At 34.2% G+C, this 21,966-nt stretch overlaps 1 protein-coding gene across 4 annotated transcripts in view; it reads right to left on the bottom strand.

Annotated features, from left to right (window-relative positions):
• Positions 1-9,110: 9,110 nt before the first annotated feature.
• Positions 9,111-21,966, bottom strand: part of LOC100373141 (ADP-ribosylation factor GTPase-activating protein 2-like) — a 29,564-nt gene continuing 16,708 nt past the window's right edge. For 2 of the 4 annotated variants that reach the window (XM_006823494.3, XM_085506367.1), the window contains exons 7-13: positions 19,638-19,777; positions 18,818-18,946; positions 17,990-18,130; positions 17,539-17,664; positions 16,809-16,929; positions 15,164-15,373; positions 9,111-12,021 (exon numbers count right to left, since the gene is read on the bottom strand). In XM_006823494.3, the coding sequence (XP_006823557.2) occupies positions 12,001-12,021; positions 15,164-15,373; positions 16,809-16,929; positions 17,539-17,664; positions 17,990-18,130; positions 18,818-18,946; positions 19,638-19,777 (888 nt within the window). In that variant the 3' untranslated portion in view covers positions 9,111-12,000. The remainder of the gene's footprint in view (positions 12,022-15,163; positions 15,374-16,808; positions 16,930-17,538; positions 17,665-17,989; positions 18,131-18,817; positions 18,947-19,637; positions 19,778-21,966) is intronic. The other 2 variants (XM_085506366.1, XM_085506368.1) reach the window with 2 other exon arrangements.

Raw genomic sequence — 21,966 nt, 5'->3', positions numbered from 1 at the left:
AGATGGAGTAAGCCATCTTTGAATGAAGTCCTTGAGTTAGATGGAGTAAGCCATCTTTGAATGAAGTCCTTGAGTTAGATAGAGTAAGCCATCTTAAAATGAAGTCCTTCAAAATTTGGTGGGGGTGTATGGAGAATTGAAGTTGCATGTAATGTTTATAAAGTTGCATGGGCCGTTGGTTAAATGGAATGGAACGTCAGTAAATCTGCATCGAAAGTCAGTAAATTTGTATGGAAAGTTGTGTGGGAGTTGAAGTTGCATGAAAAGTCGGTAAATTTGTTTGGAAAGTTGGTAAAGTTGCATGGAAAGTTGGTAAAGTCGTGTGGAAAGTGTCTAAGGTTGCATGAACAGTTTGGAAAGTTGTTTGTAAAGTTGCATGGAAAGTTGGTAAATGTGCATGGAAAGTTGGTGAATGTACATGGAAAACATTATGGAAAGTTGTTTGTAAAGTTGCATCTAATGTTAGTAAAGTTGTATGGAAAGTTGCATGGAAAGCTGGTGAAGTTGAATGAAAAGTTGTTGAATGTGGATGGAAAGTTGAGAAAATTGCATCGACAGTTCGTAAGGTTGCATGGAAAGTTGGTAAAGTCAAATGGAACGTTGGTAAAGTTGTATGGAAAGTTGATAAATGTGCATGGAAAGTTGGTAAAGTTGCATCTAATGTTGGTAAAGTTGCATGAAAAGTTGATGAAGTTGGTTTAATTGAATAAAAAGTTGTTTGGAAATTTGGTAAAGTTGAATGGAACAATGGTAAATGTGCATGGAAAGCTGTATAGAAAATTGGTAAAGTTGCTTGGAAATTTTGTAAAGTGTGGAAAGTTGGTAAAGTTGCATAAAAAGTTGGTGAAGTTGTAATGAAAGTTGGTTAAATTAAATAAAAAGTTGGTGAAGTTGTATGGAAAGTTGGTGAAGTTGCATACAAATTTGGTAAAGTTGCATGAAGAGTTGGTAAAGTTGTTTGGAAAGTTGGTAAAGTTGCATGGAAAGTTAGTAAAGTTGCCTGGAAAGTTGGTGAAGTTGCATGAAGAGTTGGTAAAGTTGTTTGGAAAGTTGGGAAAGTTGCATGGAAAGTTGGTGAAGTTGTACGGAAAGTTGCATGGAAATTTGGTAAAGTTGTATGGAAAGTTGGTAAAGTTGCATGGAAAGTTAGTAAAGTTGCCTGGAAAGTTGGTGAAGTTGCATGAAGAGTTGGTAAAGTTGTTTGTAAAGTTGCATGGAAAGTTAGTAAAGTTGCCTGGAAAGTTGGTGAAGTTGCATGAAGAGTTGGTAAAGTTGTTTGGAAAGTTGGTAAAGTTGCATGGAAAGTTAGTAAAGTTGCCTGGAAAGTTGGTGAAGTTGTACGGAAAGTTGCATGTAAAGTTGCATGGAAAGTTGGTGAAGTTGCATGAAGAGTTGGTAAAGTTGTTTGGAAAGTTGGTAAAGTTGCATGGAAAGTTAGTAAAGTTGCCTGGAAAGTTGGTGAAGTTGTACGGAAAGTTGCATGTAAAGTTGGTAAAGTTGCATGGAAAGTTGGTGAAGTTGTACGGAAAGTTGCATGGAAATTTGGTAAAGTTGTATGGAATGTTGTGTGGAAAGTTGGTAAAGTTGCATAAAAAGTTGGTGAAGTTGTAATGAAAGTTGGTTAAATTAAATAAAAAATTGGTGAAGTTGTATGGAAAGTTGTATGGAAAGTTGGTGAAGTTGCATACAAATTTGGTAAAGTTGCATGAAGAGTTGGTAAAGTTGTTTGGAAAGTTGGTAAAGTTGCATGGAAAGTTAGTAAAGTTGCCTGGAAAGTTGGTGAAGTTGCATGAAGAGTTGGTAAAGTTGTTTGGAAAGTTGGGAAAGTTGCATGGAAAGTTGGTGAAGTTGTACGGAAAGTTGCATGGAAATTTGGTAAAGTTGTATGGAAAGTTGGTAAAGTTGCATGGAAAGTTAGTAAAGTTGCCTGGAAAGTTGGTGAAGTTGCATGAAGAGTTGGTAAAGTTGTTTGTAAAGTTGCATGGAAAGTTAGTAAAGTTGCCTGGAAAGTTGGTGAAGTTGCATGAAGAGTTGGTAAAGTTGTTTGGAAAGTTGGTAAAGTTGCATGGAAAGTTAGTAAAGTTGCCTGGAAAGTTGGTGAAGTTGTACGGAAAGTTGCATGTAAAGTTGCATGGAAAGTTGGTGAAGTTGCATGAAGAGTTGGTAAAGTTGTTTGGAAAGTTGGTAAAGTTGCATGGAAAGTTAGTAAAGTTGCCTGGAAAGTTGGTGAAGTTGTACGGAAAGTTGCATGTAAAGTTGGTAAAGTTGCATGGAAAGTTGGTGAAGTTGTACGGAAAGTTGCATGGAAATTTGGTAAAGTTGTATGGAATGTTGTGTGGAAAGTTGGTAAAGTTGCATAAAAAGTTGGTGAAGTTGTAATGAAAGTTGGTTAAATTAAATAAAAAATTGGTGAAGTTGTATGGAAAGTTGTATGGAAAGTTGGTGAAGTTGCATACAAATTTGGTAAAGTTGCATGAAGAGTTGGTAAAGTTGTTTGGAAAGTTGGTAAAGTTGCATGGAAAGTTAGTAAAGTTGCCTGGAAAGTTGGTGAAGTTGCATGAAGAGTTGGTAAAGTTGTTTGGAAAGTTGGGAAAGTTGCATGGAAAGTTGGTGAAGTTGTACGGAAAGTTGCATGGAAATTTGGTAAAGTTGTATGGAAAGTTGGTAAAGTTGCATGGAAAGTTAGTAAAGTTGCCTGGAAAGTTGGTGAAGTTGCATGAAGAGTTGGTAAAGTTGTTTGTAAAGTTGCATGGAAAGTTAGTAAAGTTGCCTGGAAAGTTGGTGAAGTTGCATGAAGAGTTGGTAAAGTTGTTTGGAAAGTTGGTAAAGTTGCATGGAAAGTTAGTAAAGTTGCCTGGAAAGTTGGTGAAGTTGTACGGAAAGTTGCATGTAAAGTTGGTAAAGTTGCATGGAAAGTTGGTGAAGTTGCATGAAGAGTTGGTAAAGTTGTTTGGAAAGTTGGTAAAGTTGCATGGAAAGTTAGTAAAGTTGCCTGGAAAGTTGGTGAAGTTGTACGGAAAGTTGCATGTAAAGTTGGTAAAGTTGCATGGAAAGTTGGTGAAGTTGTACGGAAAGTTGCATGGAAATTTGGTAAAGTTGTATGGAATGTTGTGTGGAAAGTTGGTAAAGTTGCATAAAAAGTTGGTGAAGTTGTAATGAAAGTTGGTTAAATTAAATAAAAAATTGGTGAAGTTGTATGGAAAGTTGGTGAAGTTGTATGGAAAGTTGGTGAAGTTGCATACAAATTTGGTAAAGTTGCATGAAGAGTTGGTAAAGTTGTTTGGAAAGTTGGTAAAGTTGCATGGAAAGTTAGTAAAGTTGCCTGGAAAGTTGGTGAAGTTGCATGAAGAGTTGGTAAAGTTGTTTGGAAAGTTGGGAAAGTTGCATGGAAAGTTGGTGAAGTTGTACGGAAAGTTGCATGGAAATTTGGTAAAGTTGTATGGAAAGTTGGTAAAGTTGCATGGAAAGTTAGTAAAGTTGCCTGGAAAGTTGGTGAAGTTGCATGAAGAGTTGGTAAAGTTGTTTGTAAAGTTGCATGGAAAGTTAGTAAAGTTGCCTGGAAAGTTGGTGAAGTTGCATGAAGAGTTGGTAAAGTTGTTTGGAAAGTTGGTAAAGTTGCATGAAAAGTTAGTAAAGTTGCCTGGAAAGTTGGTGAAGTTGTACGGAAAGTTGCATGTAAAGTTGGTAAAGTTGCATGGAAAGTTGGTGAAGTTGTACGGAAAGTTGCATGGAAATTTGGTAAAGTTGTATGGAATGTTGTGTGGAAAGTTGGTAAAGTTGCATGGAGAGGTAGTGAAATTGAATGAAAAGTTGTATGGAAAGTTGCATGGACAGTTAGTAAAGTTGCCTTGAAAGTTGGTAAAGTCAAATGAAACGTTGGTGAAGTTGTATGGAAAGTTGCAATAAAAATTGGTGAAGTTGGTAAAGTGGTCTGGAAAGTTGGTAAAGTTGCATTGAAAGTTGGTAAAGTCGTGTGGAAAGTGTCTAAGGTTGCATGAAAAGTTGGTGAAGTTGTTTGGGAAGTTGGTAAAGTTGCATGGAAAGTTGGTAAAGTTGCATGGAACATTGGTAAAGTTGCATGGAAAGTTGGTAAATGTGCATGGAAAGTTGGTGAATGTACATGGAAAGCATTATGGAAAGTTGGTGAAGTTGTACGAAAAGTTGCATGGAAATTTGGTAAGTTGTATGAAAGTTGCATGGAAAGCTGGTGAAGTTGAATGAAACGTTGGTGAATGTGGATGGAAAGTTGGGAAAATTGCATGGACAGTTAGTAAAGTTGCATGGAAATTAATAAGTTGCCTGGAAAATTGTTAAGTTGCATGAGAATTTGATGAAGTTGTATAGAAAGTCGGTAAATGTGCATGGAAAGCATTATGGAAAGTTGTTGAAGTCGTACGGAAAGTTGCATGGAAATTTGGTAAAGTTGTATGGAATGTTGTGTGGAAAGTTGGTAAAGTTGCATGGAGAGGTGGTGAAATTGAATGAAAAGTTGGTAAAGTTGTATGGAAAGTTGCATGGACAGTTAGTAAAGTTGCCTTGAAAGTTGGTAAAGTCAAATGAAACGTTGATAATGTTGTATGGAAAGTTGGTAAAGTTGTATGGAGAGGTGGTGAAATTGAATGAAAAGTTGGTAAAGTTGTATGGAAAGTTGCATGGACAGTTAGTAAAGTTGCCTTGAAAGTTGGTAAAGTCAAATGAAACGTTGATAATGTTGTATGGAAAGTTGGTAAAGTTGTATGGCAAGTTGCAATGAAAATTGGTGAAGTTGGTAAAGTTGTCTGGAAAGTTGGTAAAGTTGTATGGAAAGGTGGTAAAGTTGCATGGAACATTGGTAAAGTTGCATGGAAAGTTGGTAGTGTGCATGGAAAGTTGGTGAATGTACATGGAAAGCATTATGGGAAGTTGGTGAAGTTGTATGGAAAGTTGCATGGAAAGCTGGTGAAGTTGAATGAAAAGTTGGTGAATGTGCATGGGAAGTTGGGAAAATTGCATGGACAGTTAGTAAAGTTGCCTGTAAAATTGTTAAATTGCATGGGAATTTGATGAAGTTGTATAGAAAGTCGGTAAATGTGCATGGAAAGTTGATAAATGTGCACGGAAAGTTGCAATGAAAGTTGGTGAAGTTGCTTGGAAAGTTTGTAAAATTGCCTGGAAAGAAGTTGGTAAAGTTGCATGGAAATTTGGTGAATGTGCATGGAATGTAAAGTTGTATGGAATGTTTGGAAAGTTGCATGGAAAGCTGATGAAGTTGCAATGAAAGTTGGTGAAATTGAATACAAAGTTTGTAAATGCGGATGGAAAGTTGGTGGATGTGCATCGGAAGTTGCATGGACAGTTAGTAAAGTTGCCTGGAAAGTTGGTAAAGTCAAATGAAACGTTTGTAAAGTTGCATGAAAAGTTGTATGGAAAGCTGGTAACATTGTATGGCAAATTGCAATGAAAATTGGTGAAGTTGGTAAAGTTGTATGGAAAGTTGTGTGGAAAGCAGGTGAAGTTGAATGAAAAGTTTGGAAAGTTGTTTGAAAATTTGGTAAAGTGGTATGGAAAGTTGGTAAATGTGCATGGGAGGTTGCATGGACAGTTAGTAAAGTTGCGTGGAAAGTTGGTAAAGTCAAATGAAACGTTGGTAAAGTTGCATGAAAAGTTGTATGGAAAGTTGGTAAATGTGTATGGAAAGTTGGTAAAGTTGCATGGAAAGTTAGTAAAGTTGCATGGAAAATTGTTAAGTTGCATGGGAATTTGATGAAGTTGTATAGAAAGTCGGTAAATGTACATGGAAAGTTGGTAAATATTGAATGGAAAGTTGGTGAAGTTTTATGAAATGTTGGTGAATGTGCATGAAAAGTTGGTAAATGTGCATGGAAAGTTGGTGAAGTTTTATGGAAAGTTGGGGAAGGTGCATGAAAAGTTGTATGGAAAGTTGGTAAAGTTGCATGAAAAGTTGTATGGAAAGTTGGTAAAGTTGCATGGAAAGTTGGTAAAGTTGCATGGAAAGTTAGTAGAGTTGCATGGAATTTGGTAAAGTTGAATGGGACGTTGGTGAAGTTGTATGGAAAGTTGGTAAATGTGCATGGAAAGTTGGGGAAGTTGCATGAAAAGTTATTAAAGTTGCATGGAAAGTTATTAAAGTTGCATGGAATTTGGTAAAGTTGTATGGAAAGTTGGTAAAAGTGCATGGAAAGATGGTAAATTTGCATGGAAAGTTGTATGAAAAGTTGGCGAAGTTGCAATGAAAGTTGGTGAAGTTGCAATGAAAGTTGGTAAAGTTGCATGGAAAGTTGTAAAGTTGCATGAAAAGTTAGTAGAGTTGCATGGAATTTGGTAAATGTGCATGGGAAGTTAGTAAAGTTGCATGGAAAGTTGGTAAATGTGCATGGAAAGTTAGTAAAGTTGCATGGAAAGTTGGTAAAGTTGCATGGAATTTGGTAAAGTTGAATGGGACGTTGGTGAAGTTGTATGGAAAGTTGGTAAATGTGCATGGAAAGTTGCATGAAAAGTTAGTAAAGTTGCATGAAAAGTTAGTAAAGTTGCATGGAAAGTTAGTAAAGTTGCATGGAACGTTGGTAAAGTTGTATGGAAAGTTGGTAAATGTTCATGGAAAGTTGGGGAAGTTGCATGAAAAGTTGCATGGAAAGTTATTAAAGTTGCATGGAAAGTTATTAAAGTTGCATGGAATTTGGTAAAGTTGTATGGAAAGTTGGTAAAAGTGCATGGAAAGATGGTAAATTTGCATGGAAAGTTGTATGAAAAGTTGGCGAAGTTGCAATGAAAGTTGGTGAAGTTGCAATGAAAGTTGGTAAAGTTGCATGGAAAGTTGTAAAGTTGTATGAAAAGTTAGTAAAGTTGCATGGAAAGTTATTAAAGTTGCATGGAATTTGGTAAAGTTGTATGGAAAGTTGGTAAATGTGCATGGAAAGATGGTAAATGTGCATGGAAAGATGGTAAATGTGCATGAAAAGTTGTATGGAAAGTTGGCGAAGTTGCAATGAAAGTTGGTGAAGTTGCAATGAAAGTTGGTGAAGTTGCAATGAAAGTTGGTAAAGTTGCATGGAAAGTTGTAAAGTTGTATGAAAAGTTAGTAAAGTTGCATGGAAAGTTATTAAAGTTGCATGGAATTTGGTAAAGTTGTATGGAAAGTTGGTAAATGTGCATGGAAAGATGGTAAATGTGCATGGAAAGATGGTAAATGTGCATGAAAAGTTGTATGGAAAGTTGGCGAAGTTGCAATGAAAGTTGGTGAAGTTGCAATGAAAGTTGGTGAAGCTGCAATGAAAGTTGGTAAAGTTGATGGAAAGTCAGTAAATGTGCATGAAAAGTTGGTGAAGTTGCATGGAATTTGGTAAAGTTGCATGAAAAGTATGGAAAGTTGCATGACAAGTTTTATGGAAAATTGGTAAGGTTGTATGGAAAGTTGGTAAAGTTGAATGGAAAGTTGTGTGAAAAGTTGAATGAAACAATAAAGTAGTGTGGAAAGTTGGTAAATTTGCGTGCAAAATTAGTAAAGTTGAATGGAAAGTTGGTGAATGTGTATGAAAAGTTGAAGTTGCATGGCATTTGGTAAAGTTGCAAGAACAGATGTATGGGAAGTTGTGATGAAAGTTGGCAAAGTTGCATGGAAACCCAGAATAAAAATAAGCTCAGTTGATATAGGAGTTGGTTGTACATTACAGTAGTGTGGTAATCAGAGGAATGTGTTGATACCAGCACTTAACCAACGGTATGAAATTCAATTCCTTTTCCCAATGACCTCGTGATTGGCTGCTCAGGACCATCATTTGTACTACACAAGTACACTAAAGACTTATGAGGACTCTTTTTGAATATAAAGTCAGAGATAAAATAAAGTAGAACCTTATCCGACTTAAAACACACTGCTTCTAACCACTAGATATACATTACAAAAACATTCAGCAACATACATAGTAATATTTTAAGGGGTGTTGGTGCCACCCTCCTCCAAATACATTACACTGCTGTCCATGTAGAAATACCAACAAAAATTTATGTAATATCCCCTCTTTTCTTCCATCCCAGTCATCCCCACCCCCGACAATGTTTTCCATAAAATGTAATGGAAGGGAACCATGCTCCTATTGAATATGCTAAAACAACCCCTTAAATATTTGGTAATGCATAATCAATACACGTATACAACACTGACCTTAATTGGTCAATTGTGGTTATTGTTCTTGTATAATTTGCATACTTAAATTTAGACAGATGATCAACTATGAATATTCATGATATAATTGGACAATCAAACAATAGCACAAAAGGTCAACAGCTGTGCAAGCTCAAATTCAAACTGGAGAAAATCTCTGAATTGAGCATTCTGATTTGCTGGGCAGCATGGACATGTTTTAGAGGGCGATGTTTTTTGCACTGCATCCTGTTCAATATGGGACTCTGCAAAGTACATAATGTGTTAAAAATACTTCATTTACATGAAATTATAACACGCTGGGCGTTCATTCACTGTCATTCCGATGAAGGATGTTCACCAGAAACAAGTCTTGTCATAGTAGTTTGTGCATTATTTCAAGTGTTTTTCACCTTACCTGTTGGGTTATTTATTGTCGATTCTCTTTACATAGCACAGTGAGAGTTTATATTGAGCAAGGAATTCACAAAATCTGATTAATAACTGATTATGTAGTGGCTGTAGTCACTGAATTCTAAGTGCCAGTGCCACCTATACAAGCAATCAGATGTCACAGGTTTTAAATAGCAACCAAATCACAACACGTTATAGGCACCTCTCTGCTGATATTGGTTGAGTCGTCGAGTACAAACAGCAGCAATGCGAATGCTACTTGCCTAAGTAGCTGGCTAGAGGCAGTTTACGCAATGACCAAAACATAAATCAAACATCCTAAAGGTGAAATTTCAGAACAAACTGTAGTTGGTGGTTATAATCATTTGTTGAGTTGTTGATAGAAGTGAAACAAGTTTCATTTTTCACATTCAGAGTTTTAAAACTATTGGCAAGAATGGTCAATTGTGTAATTTTGTCTTACCCTACACTGGATTGTAAAAATACCATCCATTGAAGAGACTTGATATCGTTCACAGAACATTCAGCTGAATCAAACAACACAAAGTTTGAAATATTAAATGTACACTTTTCCTATGTTTAATATAATAACTGGACAAATACAGAGATTTCAATATTTGAAATTAAATAAATATACTGTAGTTTAGAAATCCATTAACACTTGCCACTTAATGAGGTTTAAGATCAGTATGAAGCAAATCAAGGTTATAATCCAAACAAATGCACAGAAAATATTGATAATACCACTTACAGATGAAATATGAGTTTTAAACCATAATGTAGTATACCGGTATTCTAAGTTCCGAAAAATGCATTTTTGGTACAAGTTTAGTGAGACAATGTTCACATGAAAACTCTAAGCAGTGGCAAGTGCATTAGATTATGACACCAAACTAATACACTCTCCCAACACATTGTGGATAAACCCAATAATTGAGACTTGATCAAAAAGTGCTGCCAATGCTGTTGAAATATGGCTTCAAATGCTAGCAATTTATGACAGAGACAGAGCAAGTCTGTGTGCATTGGAGGCAGACAAAGTCATGAATCGTTAATTTTGAAAATAGCAAGTTTTGGAAAGAGGAGAATTTGGCTAATTATTATTGAAACAGTTTAAATGGTCAGAGGTCCCATGATAGTCGGAACACGAGTGAGGCAGTGAGAAATGATACAAAGCTGGGTTCTATTTTCAGAATATTCAAGCGTATTTCAATTTGCAAATTAAAGCAGCATACAAATGCACTCATGACTTGCATCAACTTGTGCAGATAAGTCAGCCGGAAAATATGTGCAATTTGATTTGAAAATAATTTAAAATGAAATCACGTTGGGTATATTAGCTCATACCCATTCACAAATGCCTCTGTAATAAGATTATATTGCTTGGACTTTATTGTATCTGATAAATCCATGAGCCGACTTGTTAACTGCCAATAGACTCCCATGATCCATAAAACTAAAAACTTGATTATAAGAAAAATTACACCAATACAGAGTGACTATACATAAAACAGATTAAAAATTTCAAGATTGCAATATACAGTCGTTATTCAAATTCCCAATAATTCAACAAAACACTGTACAATTAATGAAAATTCTGTTAACTCAGTGATAAATTTCTTAAAACTGAATTTCAAGTTCATGTTATCTAATCCTTCCATATTTAAATCCAAGCATTTAAAGGTCAAAGGACATCAAGTTATTTTTACAGTGAGACTGTGGGTAACGTTTTTTTTTTATCCAGTAACAGGCTTAATTTAGTTTGTCACTGAACGACAATATGTATAATTAGACACAAAAAATATTGATGAAACTATGTATTAAAACCAAATCATACTTTAATTTTGTAAAATTAAATTTCACAAACTTTTTTGATATTATTTTTAATGTACTCTTGATATTTAGTTACCCACCTTACAGAATTTACATTTTTACTACATTGTAATAATAGATGGAGGAGAGAACCCCCCCCCCCCCCCCCTTTTCTTGAGGTCAATTATCAAATCCGAGTGTTGTTAACATTTTACGGGTAATAAAAGAATCACATTGTTTTTGTATTATGGTTGTTCATGATTAATTTGAAATGAAATCTTTTGATTTGGTGATAACAAGTAAACCACAAATTTTACAAACTCAAAGAAAATAATCACATTGTAACATTTTGAATCTACAGTTAAAATTCTGCCATTTATTATGAGGAACTGAATAACTTGTTACTATGCAAGAAACATGTGACCTATCAGTTTGACGGAAGTGGAAAACTTTAATAATACCAGAAACATTTCATTATATCAGACTTTCCAAATTTTTGTACATTAACTAAAAACCAAAACTTTTTAAAGAGGGGAAAACAGAATTTTGTTTTTACACTTTTTTTATAAAAAAAAAATCTTTCTCCTACGTGACATACCAAACTGAAACAATGAACCATCCTAGAATATACATTTTTAACAGCACCAACCGTTTTTCAGGAATTAATTTTATGTGCGCCAAAAACAAAATTTAACCCTGTATTAGAAAATAAACAAACCATAAAAGGCCAATTGTGATTGATTAATATTAATTACCAATTACACCAATCATACATGTTGGCTCAAAACAGGGGCATCTCAAAAAAACATGACAAGGTAAAATATCAACCAATGAAACACCCTCTTGGAAAAATAATTTTGCTAATAAATAATTCAACCAATGAGAGAGCATCTTTAAAATAAACAATTTCCTCGATAATAAAAGTAGCTTTGTGACAACAATGATAAAAGTATTTATTGTTTTAAGAAAGAAATGTACTGCGTGATCATTTTCTGGAAAAATTCATGTTTTTATATGAACATCTATATTTGTTGGATCTAAAACAGTTTCATGCAAGTTTGAATTACTGATTGTTAGTGAGGCTTGTAACTAACCAAATATTCAAAAAAAAATGTTTTTTTCAGCATTGACTCCCCAACTCAAGTGTATGTTGCAAATAGATATAATGCATAACAGTTAGATAATTAGCAAACAAGTATATAAGGAAGGAAAAAACAAAAAAAAATCAATTTAAACATCACATGGAAGATTTGTTTAAAGTTGCAAAAATTCACCAACATCAAATAAGGCCACTTTGTAAGCAAACTCAGCACAACCCCCTCCCTCCCTGTACATTAATCGTACTGCAAACTTCAGCCTGATTTCTTTGAACATCCTGATTTACATAAAAACAAAAGAATCCACCTATTACTGTGAGGGCAGTCTTCAAAGGAATGATCGGTCACTATGAGCCATAATCCTGTAAACAATTGCACAAGATAAATAGTAACAAGTTTTAAAAGAATTCTACATGTGTAATCAATATTTTTTTTTCAATAGATAAATAATAAGTTACGTAAATTCTTTGTACACAGTATGACCAATACGCATTCACTCTTCAGGGCACTACCAAGATTGCTACAGTGTTTATCCATCTAACTATTACCATAGCGATCCTATAAAAGCAAATTTACGGAATGTTATTAACTTAGCAGATAAAGATATTATATGCGCTGATGTAGAGGTTAACCTTTTGTGTGCCAATTTTTTTTTTTTTTGCCTAAATTTGGGTAAATTTGTTTTCATTTTTTCTGTAATATCCACTGAATTTAATCTTAGTTTTGAACCAAACAGACAAAATGTGACATTGCTTCTATTTTTTTAAAAAACATTTCATATGGAAAAGATCAGACTATAAATGGAATTTAGTGGATCGTGCGTAAAGTTAACTTTGGCACTCAATGGGGTTAATAACGAGAGTTTCTTGGGTCTGCAACTGTAGAAATCAATCCATTTTCTATCTTTTAAAGAAACAGATTATGAATATTGTACAATACGATTTTAGAAATAGCTTTGAAGACAAGACTAAAGCCAATTTGAGTTGTTTAGTGTTTGCCACCCTATGAGGTATGAATGTTGCAGACCCTTTCTCATCAACCTCTGTCCTACATTATGAAGATAGAAGGGGGAAAAAATCAAGGATATTAATGCAAGTACACTGGAATATCGTCAATATAATTTAAATACTGCAATTGCAGAGGGAATTTTATGAGTCTGGGAGAATCAGGAAATTTTCAAGTAACGAGTATTTCACAGGGGTCCTAAAAAAATTATTTTGATTTTATGAAACTGCGTTCTCTCGCTCTGTTTTAATTGCATCACAACAATTTGTAACATCCAAAATTCAACAGTTTATACAATGTATTACATGTACAATTTTAACTTGACACTGAATGTAATTTGCAGATAGTTTTCATGTTTCTCTGGCACAGTACACTAATTTATTCATTTTAGAGGTACATGTGCTTTAATACATAAAAGGCATCCAAACGAAAAGTTAAACCTTTTGATGCCAATGTTGGTGAAATATTTACGTTTTTCATCTATTTTTCGGCAATTTTTATTATAATTTTAGACAAAATTGGAAAATATAATTTTGGCTACAGTTCTTGATAACAATTTTTGAGGGGAAAAGTTTACTTATTTGCTCAAATGATTGAAGAATTCCGCACAAGTACTTGCATAACACCTTGACCATGAAAAGATCCAGAGTGGACAAGAGCAAAAAGAAGCTGCTTGACAGGCTATACCGCCACCTAGATTACTTTCATCTTAAAAAAGTTGGTTATAAGTTAATAATAAACTATTCATGGTGCTTTTTTCATTCAACGTGCAACAGTATTCAGATTCTGAGTATTCATCCAATAGTTTGTATTAGTACACTGACACTAGAGGGCAGTATTCATAATAGAGGGTCTTTAGGATGACATCAAAACATAGTCATTTACTTTTTTCAGGTGAATAAGGATAAAAGCTGTAATAAGTTTATTGGTGAAAAACAATTGTAATTCAAATTGTGCTATTTATGGTACAGTCACACAAGTAACAAATTCAAGACCACAGTGATTTTCAGGAAACTTTTTTTGTAAAATGTACAGTCACTGGAGCTTGATACAGAATACTTTATTATTCACTCCAAAGATGTTCAAAACAGTCAAAATACTTTTTTCCATGCTTTGCGTGTGAATTAACATAAATGGGTAAAAATTGTTATGTCAGCCTTAATAAACCTTGTTAATTTTATTGAAAGCGACAGAAGCACAAGATTTGCTTTCAGCTCTCAAATAGTGAAACATTTTCTTAGTTGTTGCATCCACTAGATGGTTACATAGGTCAGGGGAACAGTGAATGTGATGACAGTTGCAATTTTTCACTTTTCTAGGAAAAGAAACGTGTCTTGTGACTTCTGTTCTTGAATCGATCATGGTCATTTATGGTCAATTGTGATTTTCAGCAAAACTTAAATCCAGTGAAAAGTAATATAAGAAACTGAACTGAACTGCAGTGAACTGCCAAAATGAGTTAATTTTCGAGCAAGTGATCATATCCCCTGTAAGCATCAGGACAACAAATTCAACATGGATGAATACATCAAAACTCTGAGCACTTCAACAAGCGATACAGAAGACACCAGTTGTTGTTATCCGTAAACACTTTCACTTACAATTCCAAACAGACATTTTGAGGTCAATGCAAAACGTGTATCAATCAGATAGATCAGAACCATGATCACCGACCCACGGTAATTGCAGTCACTCAATCTCAGCTGTTGTACAGTATTTGTACTATTAGAAGTGCATCTCCAATAGAAGTGCATATAAACATCACATTAAATTATTACTTATTTAATCATAGAAAGCCCCTGTATTTACATAATAATGGATCACGAACAGTAGTTGAAATGTTGTTTTGATACTTGTATTGTAAGCACATGAATCAGTTTCATAAAAATAAGCAAGTGCTAATTCGGCATGTATCATCTTGGACCACTGATGCCATGCGCAAGGTTGCTAATTTGCATATAAATCTAATAACGCACGAACACATTATCTTTACGATAAATATGACAGTGTAACAATACATCTTTCCTAGAAGTCCTTATGTCACGCCATCTTGTGATAAAACACTTTTATGATGCCAAAATTACACAGATAGGTATCAGCAACATCATTCAAATAGACAACTCTGGTAGGTTGTTTGTCATTCAGAGACTAGTTAATCTTAAAAACTACTTTTAATGACCAAATCAAATGAATGGCAACCCTGTGAATGCCATCATTTAGCTATTTACTTCACTGAAGTGCTTCATCAATAGATGGGACAACTTACAGGAAAGGTGTATGGTTTTCTTAACGATTCAGACAAGGAGATATCGCCTAGTTTGTTCGGCCCTTGAACACTTAGGAGATGCACTTCTATTGGAGAAATCATGGAGCATAGTACGACAAAAGTTTACGGACAACACAACAGATTAATGGGCGGTAATCGTTGTGATGTGTGAGGTTATATGCGATATACAATGCATGTAAAAATACATTGTTCACATAAACATATAATCCTCACTTCACAATGACTACTGTCTATAAACATATCATGCAGTGCCATCATTACATCCTGTCTAAGTCTAACCATGCAACAAGATAGGTGGTATCTATCAATCCTTAAGTCGGGCTGAATTCCCACCAACTCTGAGATGAGCATGATTCATTTGAAACTAAAGCAATGAAAAAAGCCCCTTAGGTTAATGAACAAATGTACCTGTATCGATGTCATGACACCATTTGCTAATCTAGATAATTTTCCAGCTACTTGAACGACTCCTTCTTTCATGCCATCTTTGATATCACTAAATCCACCAGCAGTGGCAGAATAGGAACTAGGCGTTTGAGAACGACCATCACCAAAGTAGTCAGAACTAGATATACTGGCACTGCCTTCAAAACGGGATAGGTTAGCACGAGTTTCGTACTGCCAAGGAAGAGAAAGCTGCAATGAGTTTGGATGCAAGCAAAGAGGGAGGAGAGAGAAAGGGGTAGATCTACTTTGATGCTGCTGTATACTTACTATGTACAAGATGCAAATGAGTAGCAAACAATAATAATGAAAAACACACATATACACATTCATACTAGTACTTACTGTGGAATACTTTATTTTCGCTGGAATTAATTTTCGCTGAAAAGGCATTTTGGGCATTTTGTAGGGAATTTATTTTCACTGATTTTTGATGAGTTTAATGTGAAATATAGGAAAAAAAGTATATTCGCTGGATTTTATTTTCACAGAATCATTCCTTCAGCGAAAATAACGGAAATAAATTTCAAGCGAAAATAAAGTATTCTAGAGTATATTGTAGAGAACCACTGTGCCCCCCCCCCCCCAGCGATTTAGAGTCAAAATGAAATCATTAAAATTAGGCCAATTTGTTGATAGATGATGAGAGGCACCTTCAGGAAAAACAAGATTCCAGTAGTTTCAAGCACATGGCTGTATGGAATAGATACAAGATTCCACAAAAGCGCCCTCTATAGTTTAATTGTCAACCCATAATCCTTTGTAAAATCAAATATGGTGGAAACACATTTGTATCCTATCTGTGGTTGCTGTTTTCTATTTTGTTTCTGAAATGTGAATTTTCAATTTTTCAAATGTTTTTCAATATTACTGCATCAATGATATGCCCTAGAATTACGTTGCAACACAACAAATATTTGTCTGATGAATCAGATCAATTCAGAGGACACAAAAAATGGAATATTCTTAATTAATTTAAAGTACTGTGATTTGCAGAGATTTTTGAAAAGATTAAAAAACAAAGAAGCCAAAGCTGAAAGTACTTTACATACTATGGGTCGATGCTATTCTTTGCACTTTTGTTTACTTTCACACAATTACAACCAACAAAACGTAAATATTTGCGTTATCAATTGAGCAAAGTTGTTAGGTAAATAAAATATAACACACATGCTAATTAAATCATTGGTGACAATGAATGAAAGTTCTTTACTTCTTGATCAATGGCTGGCATCTAAAAAGAATGCTCAACATGTACAGTACATAGGAAAAATTATACATGTTCTAATAATCCACTCTTCTTTTACTGCCTACCCTTCATTCAACGGATTTCTGGCCAAATTAAGAAGACTTTACTGTAAATATTTGAGTTATTAGCAAGATAGCACTAGGTAGTTATGTCCGATACGGAGAAGTAGAAATTTAAAAAAAAAAAAAAAATTGGACCTACTCTACCTTTATTTTGAAGTACAAGTTATCAGGACTACACAATTTATAAATTGGCCATAATTTGGCTTCTGATAAGATACAAATGACTTCCGTGATATGAACTTCTTTGTATAGAGCACCTACAATCAGGCAGCTACCCTGATCGCATGATAAAACTTACCGAAGATTCACCTCCAAAGAACTGATCAGATGATATTGATTTGGCATTTCCAAACTTCTTCTGAGCGTCACTACCTGGGGCAGCTGATGAGGGTTCATAATCTTTATTCTTTGATCTTGTTCTGTAAAGCCAAATGTGATAAAACATGACATATTGGGTAGCAGGGTTCACCTCAGAAATTTAAACCACAGTAAAAAATTTGCATAACATTTGCATATTATTTGCATAATTATTCTGAACAGAAACGTGATTGAATGTGATGGTTAACAAACAAGTACTCTTCAAAACGCACAAACAATGCACACAATTATTCACTTACAAAACTGTGATTGCAAAACTCTGAATGATAAAGGTAAACAAAAGTTTTTAGCAATTTATCAATTTGATTTAACTATTTCACCACCAGTTTCCTCTTTGCATCACAATTTCAATAGTTCAGTTTATAGTCTGCACTTTCCTTCAGAAGATTGGGACAAAAATAGTCAATTTTCAAGCAAATAGCACAGTGGAAATAAACTACTGTGACAGTGTCTGATCAGTGTGGCAGTTAAATTTAGTACTGTGTCACACATGTTTGTATCCTGGGGAGAACACTGAGTGGTGTTCAGTCATACCAACATAATGCTGTCTACAGAGATCATGACTTGTGGGATTTAACAAACTGCACTTGCCTTATTTGGAAACGAAGAATATGATGGTCAAATGGTTAAAAGTACTTATTATAACTTACTTCTGTTCTTTTTTTTTTTCTGCTTCTTCTAATATACTCAAAACTGAGGAAGTTGTAGGAGTTTCTATCTTGTCCCATCCATCTTTAGAGTCGTCAACAGATCTGTCAAACGGAGTATCAGAATACCTACACAATATAATGGACAAGGTTATTTACAACACTAACAGGATGTACCAATTCAACCTTACATTATATAATAAATCTTGCGCTGAAAAAGATTTGGAGGTCCGTGAGGTCAAATCTGCATTCCTTGAAACTTATTTACATTTGAAAGAGCATTTAAAAATGATAAAAAGTGCAAGTTAGTGTAAATTGTCTATGTTTACAAGGATTCCTCTAAAATGTTTCAAAATGGCCGGTTTTCGGATAATTTTGCACATGTTTTCTTGGAAACGCATCATTCCCCGTAACAATTTTAAACATGAAAGACTACAAGAGAAGAGGTACTAACCTTGGTGGGCCTCTACTTGTAAATCCAATATCATATTCTTCTAGAATGTCAGTGCGTCTGTTGTAAGAAAGTCTTTCAGATTGCACAGGGTTGACTTGTTCTATTGTTGACATATCGCAGAGTGCTGAATGAGACACTCCCCTAAGAAAAGAGAAACGCAAACAGTGAACGATAACTGTATGATATGTGACTCAATGATACACTGGGTTTTTATTTTTGCTTATTTCACTGATATGCAACAGTATTGTACCTTTCACAAACCAGTAAATTTAAAACCTAGTGAAATCACAAAAAATCCACTAAAAACAAGTCATTGAAAATGACAGTTTTTGTTCAAATTGTTCAAATTGATCATTATTAACTAAGATTAATTTAACAACATCAAAATATTTTGTAATTATAGTTCCACATCTATAATCTATACATTTTTGGGTCTAAAATAGCTGCCAAATACTGTAATCAAATTGGACTGAATCATAAAATAAGACATGCATATGTATACAATAATGACATAATACCAACAAATCTATCAAAGCATATCTCAGATATGACGATACACAAATATAAATTGTGCTTTGAAGGAATTTTTAAGGTCTAAAAAAGCTGCCAAATTTGATTCAATCACTGAACATGAAATAAGATGATGCACACACACATATACACACACACAGAACCCAAACTACAAGTTCCCTTTTACAAACTACAGTTTGAATGGGAACTTAAAAACCCAGTGAATATTTCTCTTACAGTATTCTATACTGAGCAACTACTAAACAACTTAGTAAAATGATAGTAATTCAAAAACAGAGAAAGCTGAGTGTGACGTACCCTCTTCCACTGAATCCCATTCCTAATCTCTCCATTTGCTGTGCTTTCTTTGGATCAGCACTTTTCAGCTTGTCTTCCTCTTTCTTCTTTTGTAAACTAAGATCTTGGTATGCTAACCGCATAGATGCACTGTCAAATATATTCAGGTAAAAAAGTCAACACATATTTTAGATAAAAATTCACAACTTGTAATTCTCCATGCACAGTGATACTTTGGGGTGCCTATTTATCCATGGAGAGTCATCTTTTCTTGACAAACCGAAGTGCAACCAGTGTACCTTTATCAGGACTAATTTGCAGAGATCAGAATGAAAATTTATGTTGGGTGAACTTTCTGACTGCTGGGGAGAAGGGGATTCATGAAAACAATCAAGCGGCTAATGGGAATTTTTGAAGGTGACAAAGATGCAGTGGCTTTCATTTTCAAACTTTTTGTTTCTAAAATGCAAATTTTCTTTTTACAAATTACAAATTCTGTATCAATGTTAAGATATTTTCAAGGTAACATTTTCAATGTTTGATTATTTACAGTCTATGATGCCCAAGGAAATGAGTGAGTAAACAAAAAACTAGTTACATCACAGAAAATCTGTGCATCAGCGGCAGATTCTATTGAGCGCAACTGCATCCAATAATTCATTATGTATGCCTTTTCATACACACAACTAAGGGTACTCGTGTGCACTTCAGCATGTACATAGGGGGTCTTTGTTCAACACATATCTAGGAATGTTTCTCAGCACTTGAATTCTATTATGCCATACATATTAGCATGTACACATTAGTTGAGTTATTACTGAGATTGATTCATCTGACTTACGCCTCTGCATTTATTTCATCTTGTGACTTTGGTTTTGTTGCTGCTTCATGTCGTTTCATATCTTCCTTGAGGGCCTGTGATTCTATCGCGTCAAAATCTATTTTAACTTTCTGTGCTCCTACACCTTTCCTGGTTCCGAGCTGCAGAAAAAATCAAAGAAAGCTTAGAAAGAACTCCCATGTGCTGAGAGTATTGGAGACACATTAAATATAATTTGAAATTACTTAGCTGAAAAATAATTATGCAAATCAGAAAATTAATATGAACAGATTTGAGTGTAAAACTAATGAGGTCTGCGCAATGTAACAAAAACTCTATGTACAAGTTTAACTGAAATGTGATTAGAACCAAAAAATTATGAATTATTATGCTAATTAGGGAATTAATATGAACAGATTTTTATCCCAAACTAATTAGGTTTGTACATTGTCCTAGAGCATCTTTGTACTAAGTTTCATTAAAATGGAAATTAGTAGTTTAGATATCAGTGTGAAAGCTTAAAATTGGTTAATTATGCAAATTGGGTAATTAATATGTACAGATTTTAACCCACAATTATCCAGGTCTGTCTATTGTCCTGCAGCATCCATGTATAAACATTCATTGATATGTGATGATTAGTACCTGAGATATCAGTGTGAAAGTTGGAAATTGGTTAATTATGCAAATTAGGTGATTAATATGCACAAATATTTACCAAAAAACTAATTGGGTCTCAGCATAATTCTAGATTCATTGAAATGTGATGATTAGTACTTTAGATATCAGTAGAAAAGCTGAAAATTAATTATGCAAATTAGGTAATTAATATGCACAATTATTTACCCTGAAACTAATCAGGTAATGCATCGTCCTAAAGGATATATGTACCAAGTTTCATTGAAATGCGATGATTAGTACTTGAGATACCCATGGAAAAGCTGAAAATTAACTAATTATGCAAATTAGGTGATTAATATGCACAAATATTTATCCGAAATAATAATAATTAATTTTCAGCTTTTGATATTAGTGAGCATTACATTTCAATGAAACTTGGTACTTACATACTCAAGGACTATGCAGAGATTGATTATTTCGGATAAATTTTTGTGCATATTATGTACCAAGTTTCATTGAAACGTGATCATTATTACTCAAAATATCAAAACCTGAAAATTAATTAATTATGCAAATTAGGTAATTATATGTACCGATATTACCATAAAAACTATCAGGTCTGTGCAGTGTCATATGACATCTATGTACCAAGTTTCATTGAAATGTGATGATTAGTACTTGAGATATCATTATGCAAATTAGATAATTAGTATCCACGGATTATCACCAAAAACTAATCAAAACCTAGCATTAGTTCAGAGCATCTATGTACCAAGTTTCATCAAAATCCAATAAGTGGTTGTTTAGATATCAGTGGAACAGTCATGGAACCACTAAAAAATAGCTAATTATCATGCAAATTAGGTAATTAATATGCACGGATTTTTACCAAAAACTAATCAAATCTGCGCATATGTTCAGAGCATCTATGTACCAAGTTTCATCAAAATCCAATGAGTGGTTCTTTAGATATCAGTGGAACAGTCATAGAACAGCTAAAAACTAGCTAATTATCATGCAAATTAGGGAATTAATATTCATAGATTTTTACCCAAAACTAATCAAACACGCATATTGGTTCAGAACATCCATGTGCCAAGTTTCATCAAAATCCATTTAGTGGTTCTTCAAATATCAGTCGACCAGTCATGGATTTTTACCAAAACCTAATCAAATCTGTGCATTGGCCCAGAGCATCTATGCACCAAGTTTCATCAAAAACCAATGTATGGTTCTTGAGATAGCAGTGGAACAGTTGGACACACATACAGACACACTAACTGCAAAGACTCCCATTTTGTGCTTCGCACATGGGAGTCAAAAATTAAATTTATGATCAAGATTTTTAGAAGATCAAATATGTTAACAGTACTGCAAAAGGCCCTTTAAGTTGTCCCAGGGATGAACCTCAAGCGTTTGAATAATGTAGATCAGTAGTTTGATGTCATTGTCATAGTACAATGTACAAGTTAAATTAAAGGCCCTGTAAGTTGTCCCAGGGATGAAGTTCAATCTCAATTGTTTAAATAATGTAGATCAGTGATGTGATTGTCATAGTACAAGTACATGTATATTAATTGCGAAATGTACATAGGCCAAAATTAATCTGTCTTCAAGATTATGGTTTTAAATTCTTTGGATTGTGAAGAAAACAATACATTCTATTTGAAATATCCACAGTGTTTTAAGTTAGCGCATTTAAGTGAAAATAAAACTTAGAGAATAATTT

This window comes from Saccoglossus kowalevskii, chromosome 12 (assembly GCF_978046115.1).
Source record: "Saccoglossus kowalevskii chromosome 12, keSacKowa6.1, whole genome shotgun sequence".
Taxonomy (NCBI): Eukaryota; Metazoa; Hemichordata; class Enteropneusta; family Harrimaniidae; genus Saccoglossus; species Saccoglossus kowalevskii.
The sequence above is the reverse complement of the archived record's forward strand: the minus strand, read 5'-3'. Positions and strand labels throughout refer to the sequence as shown.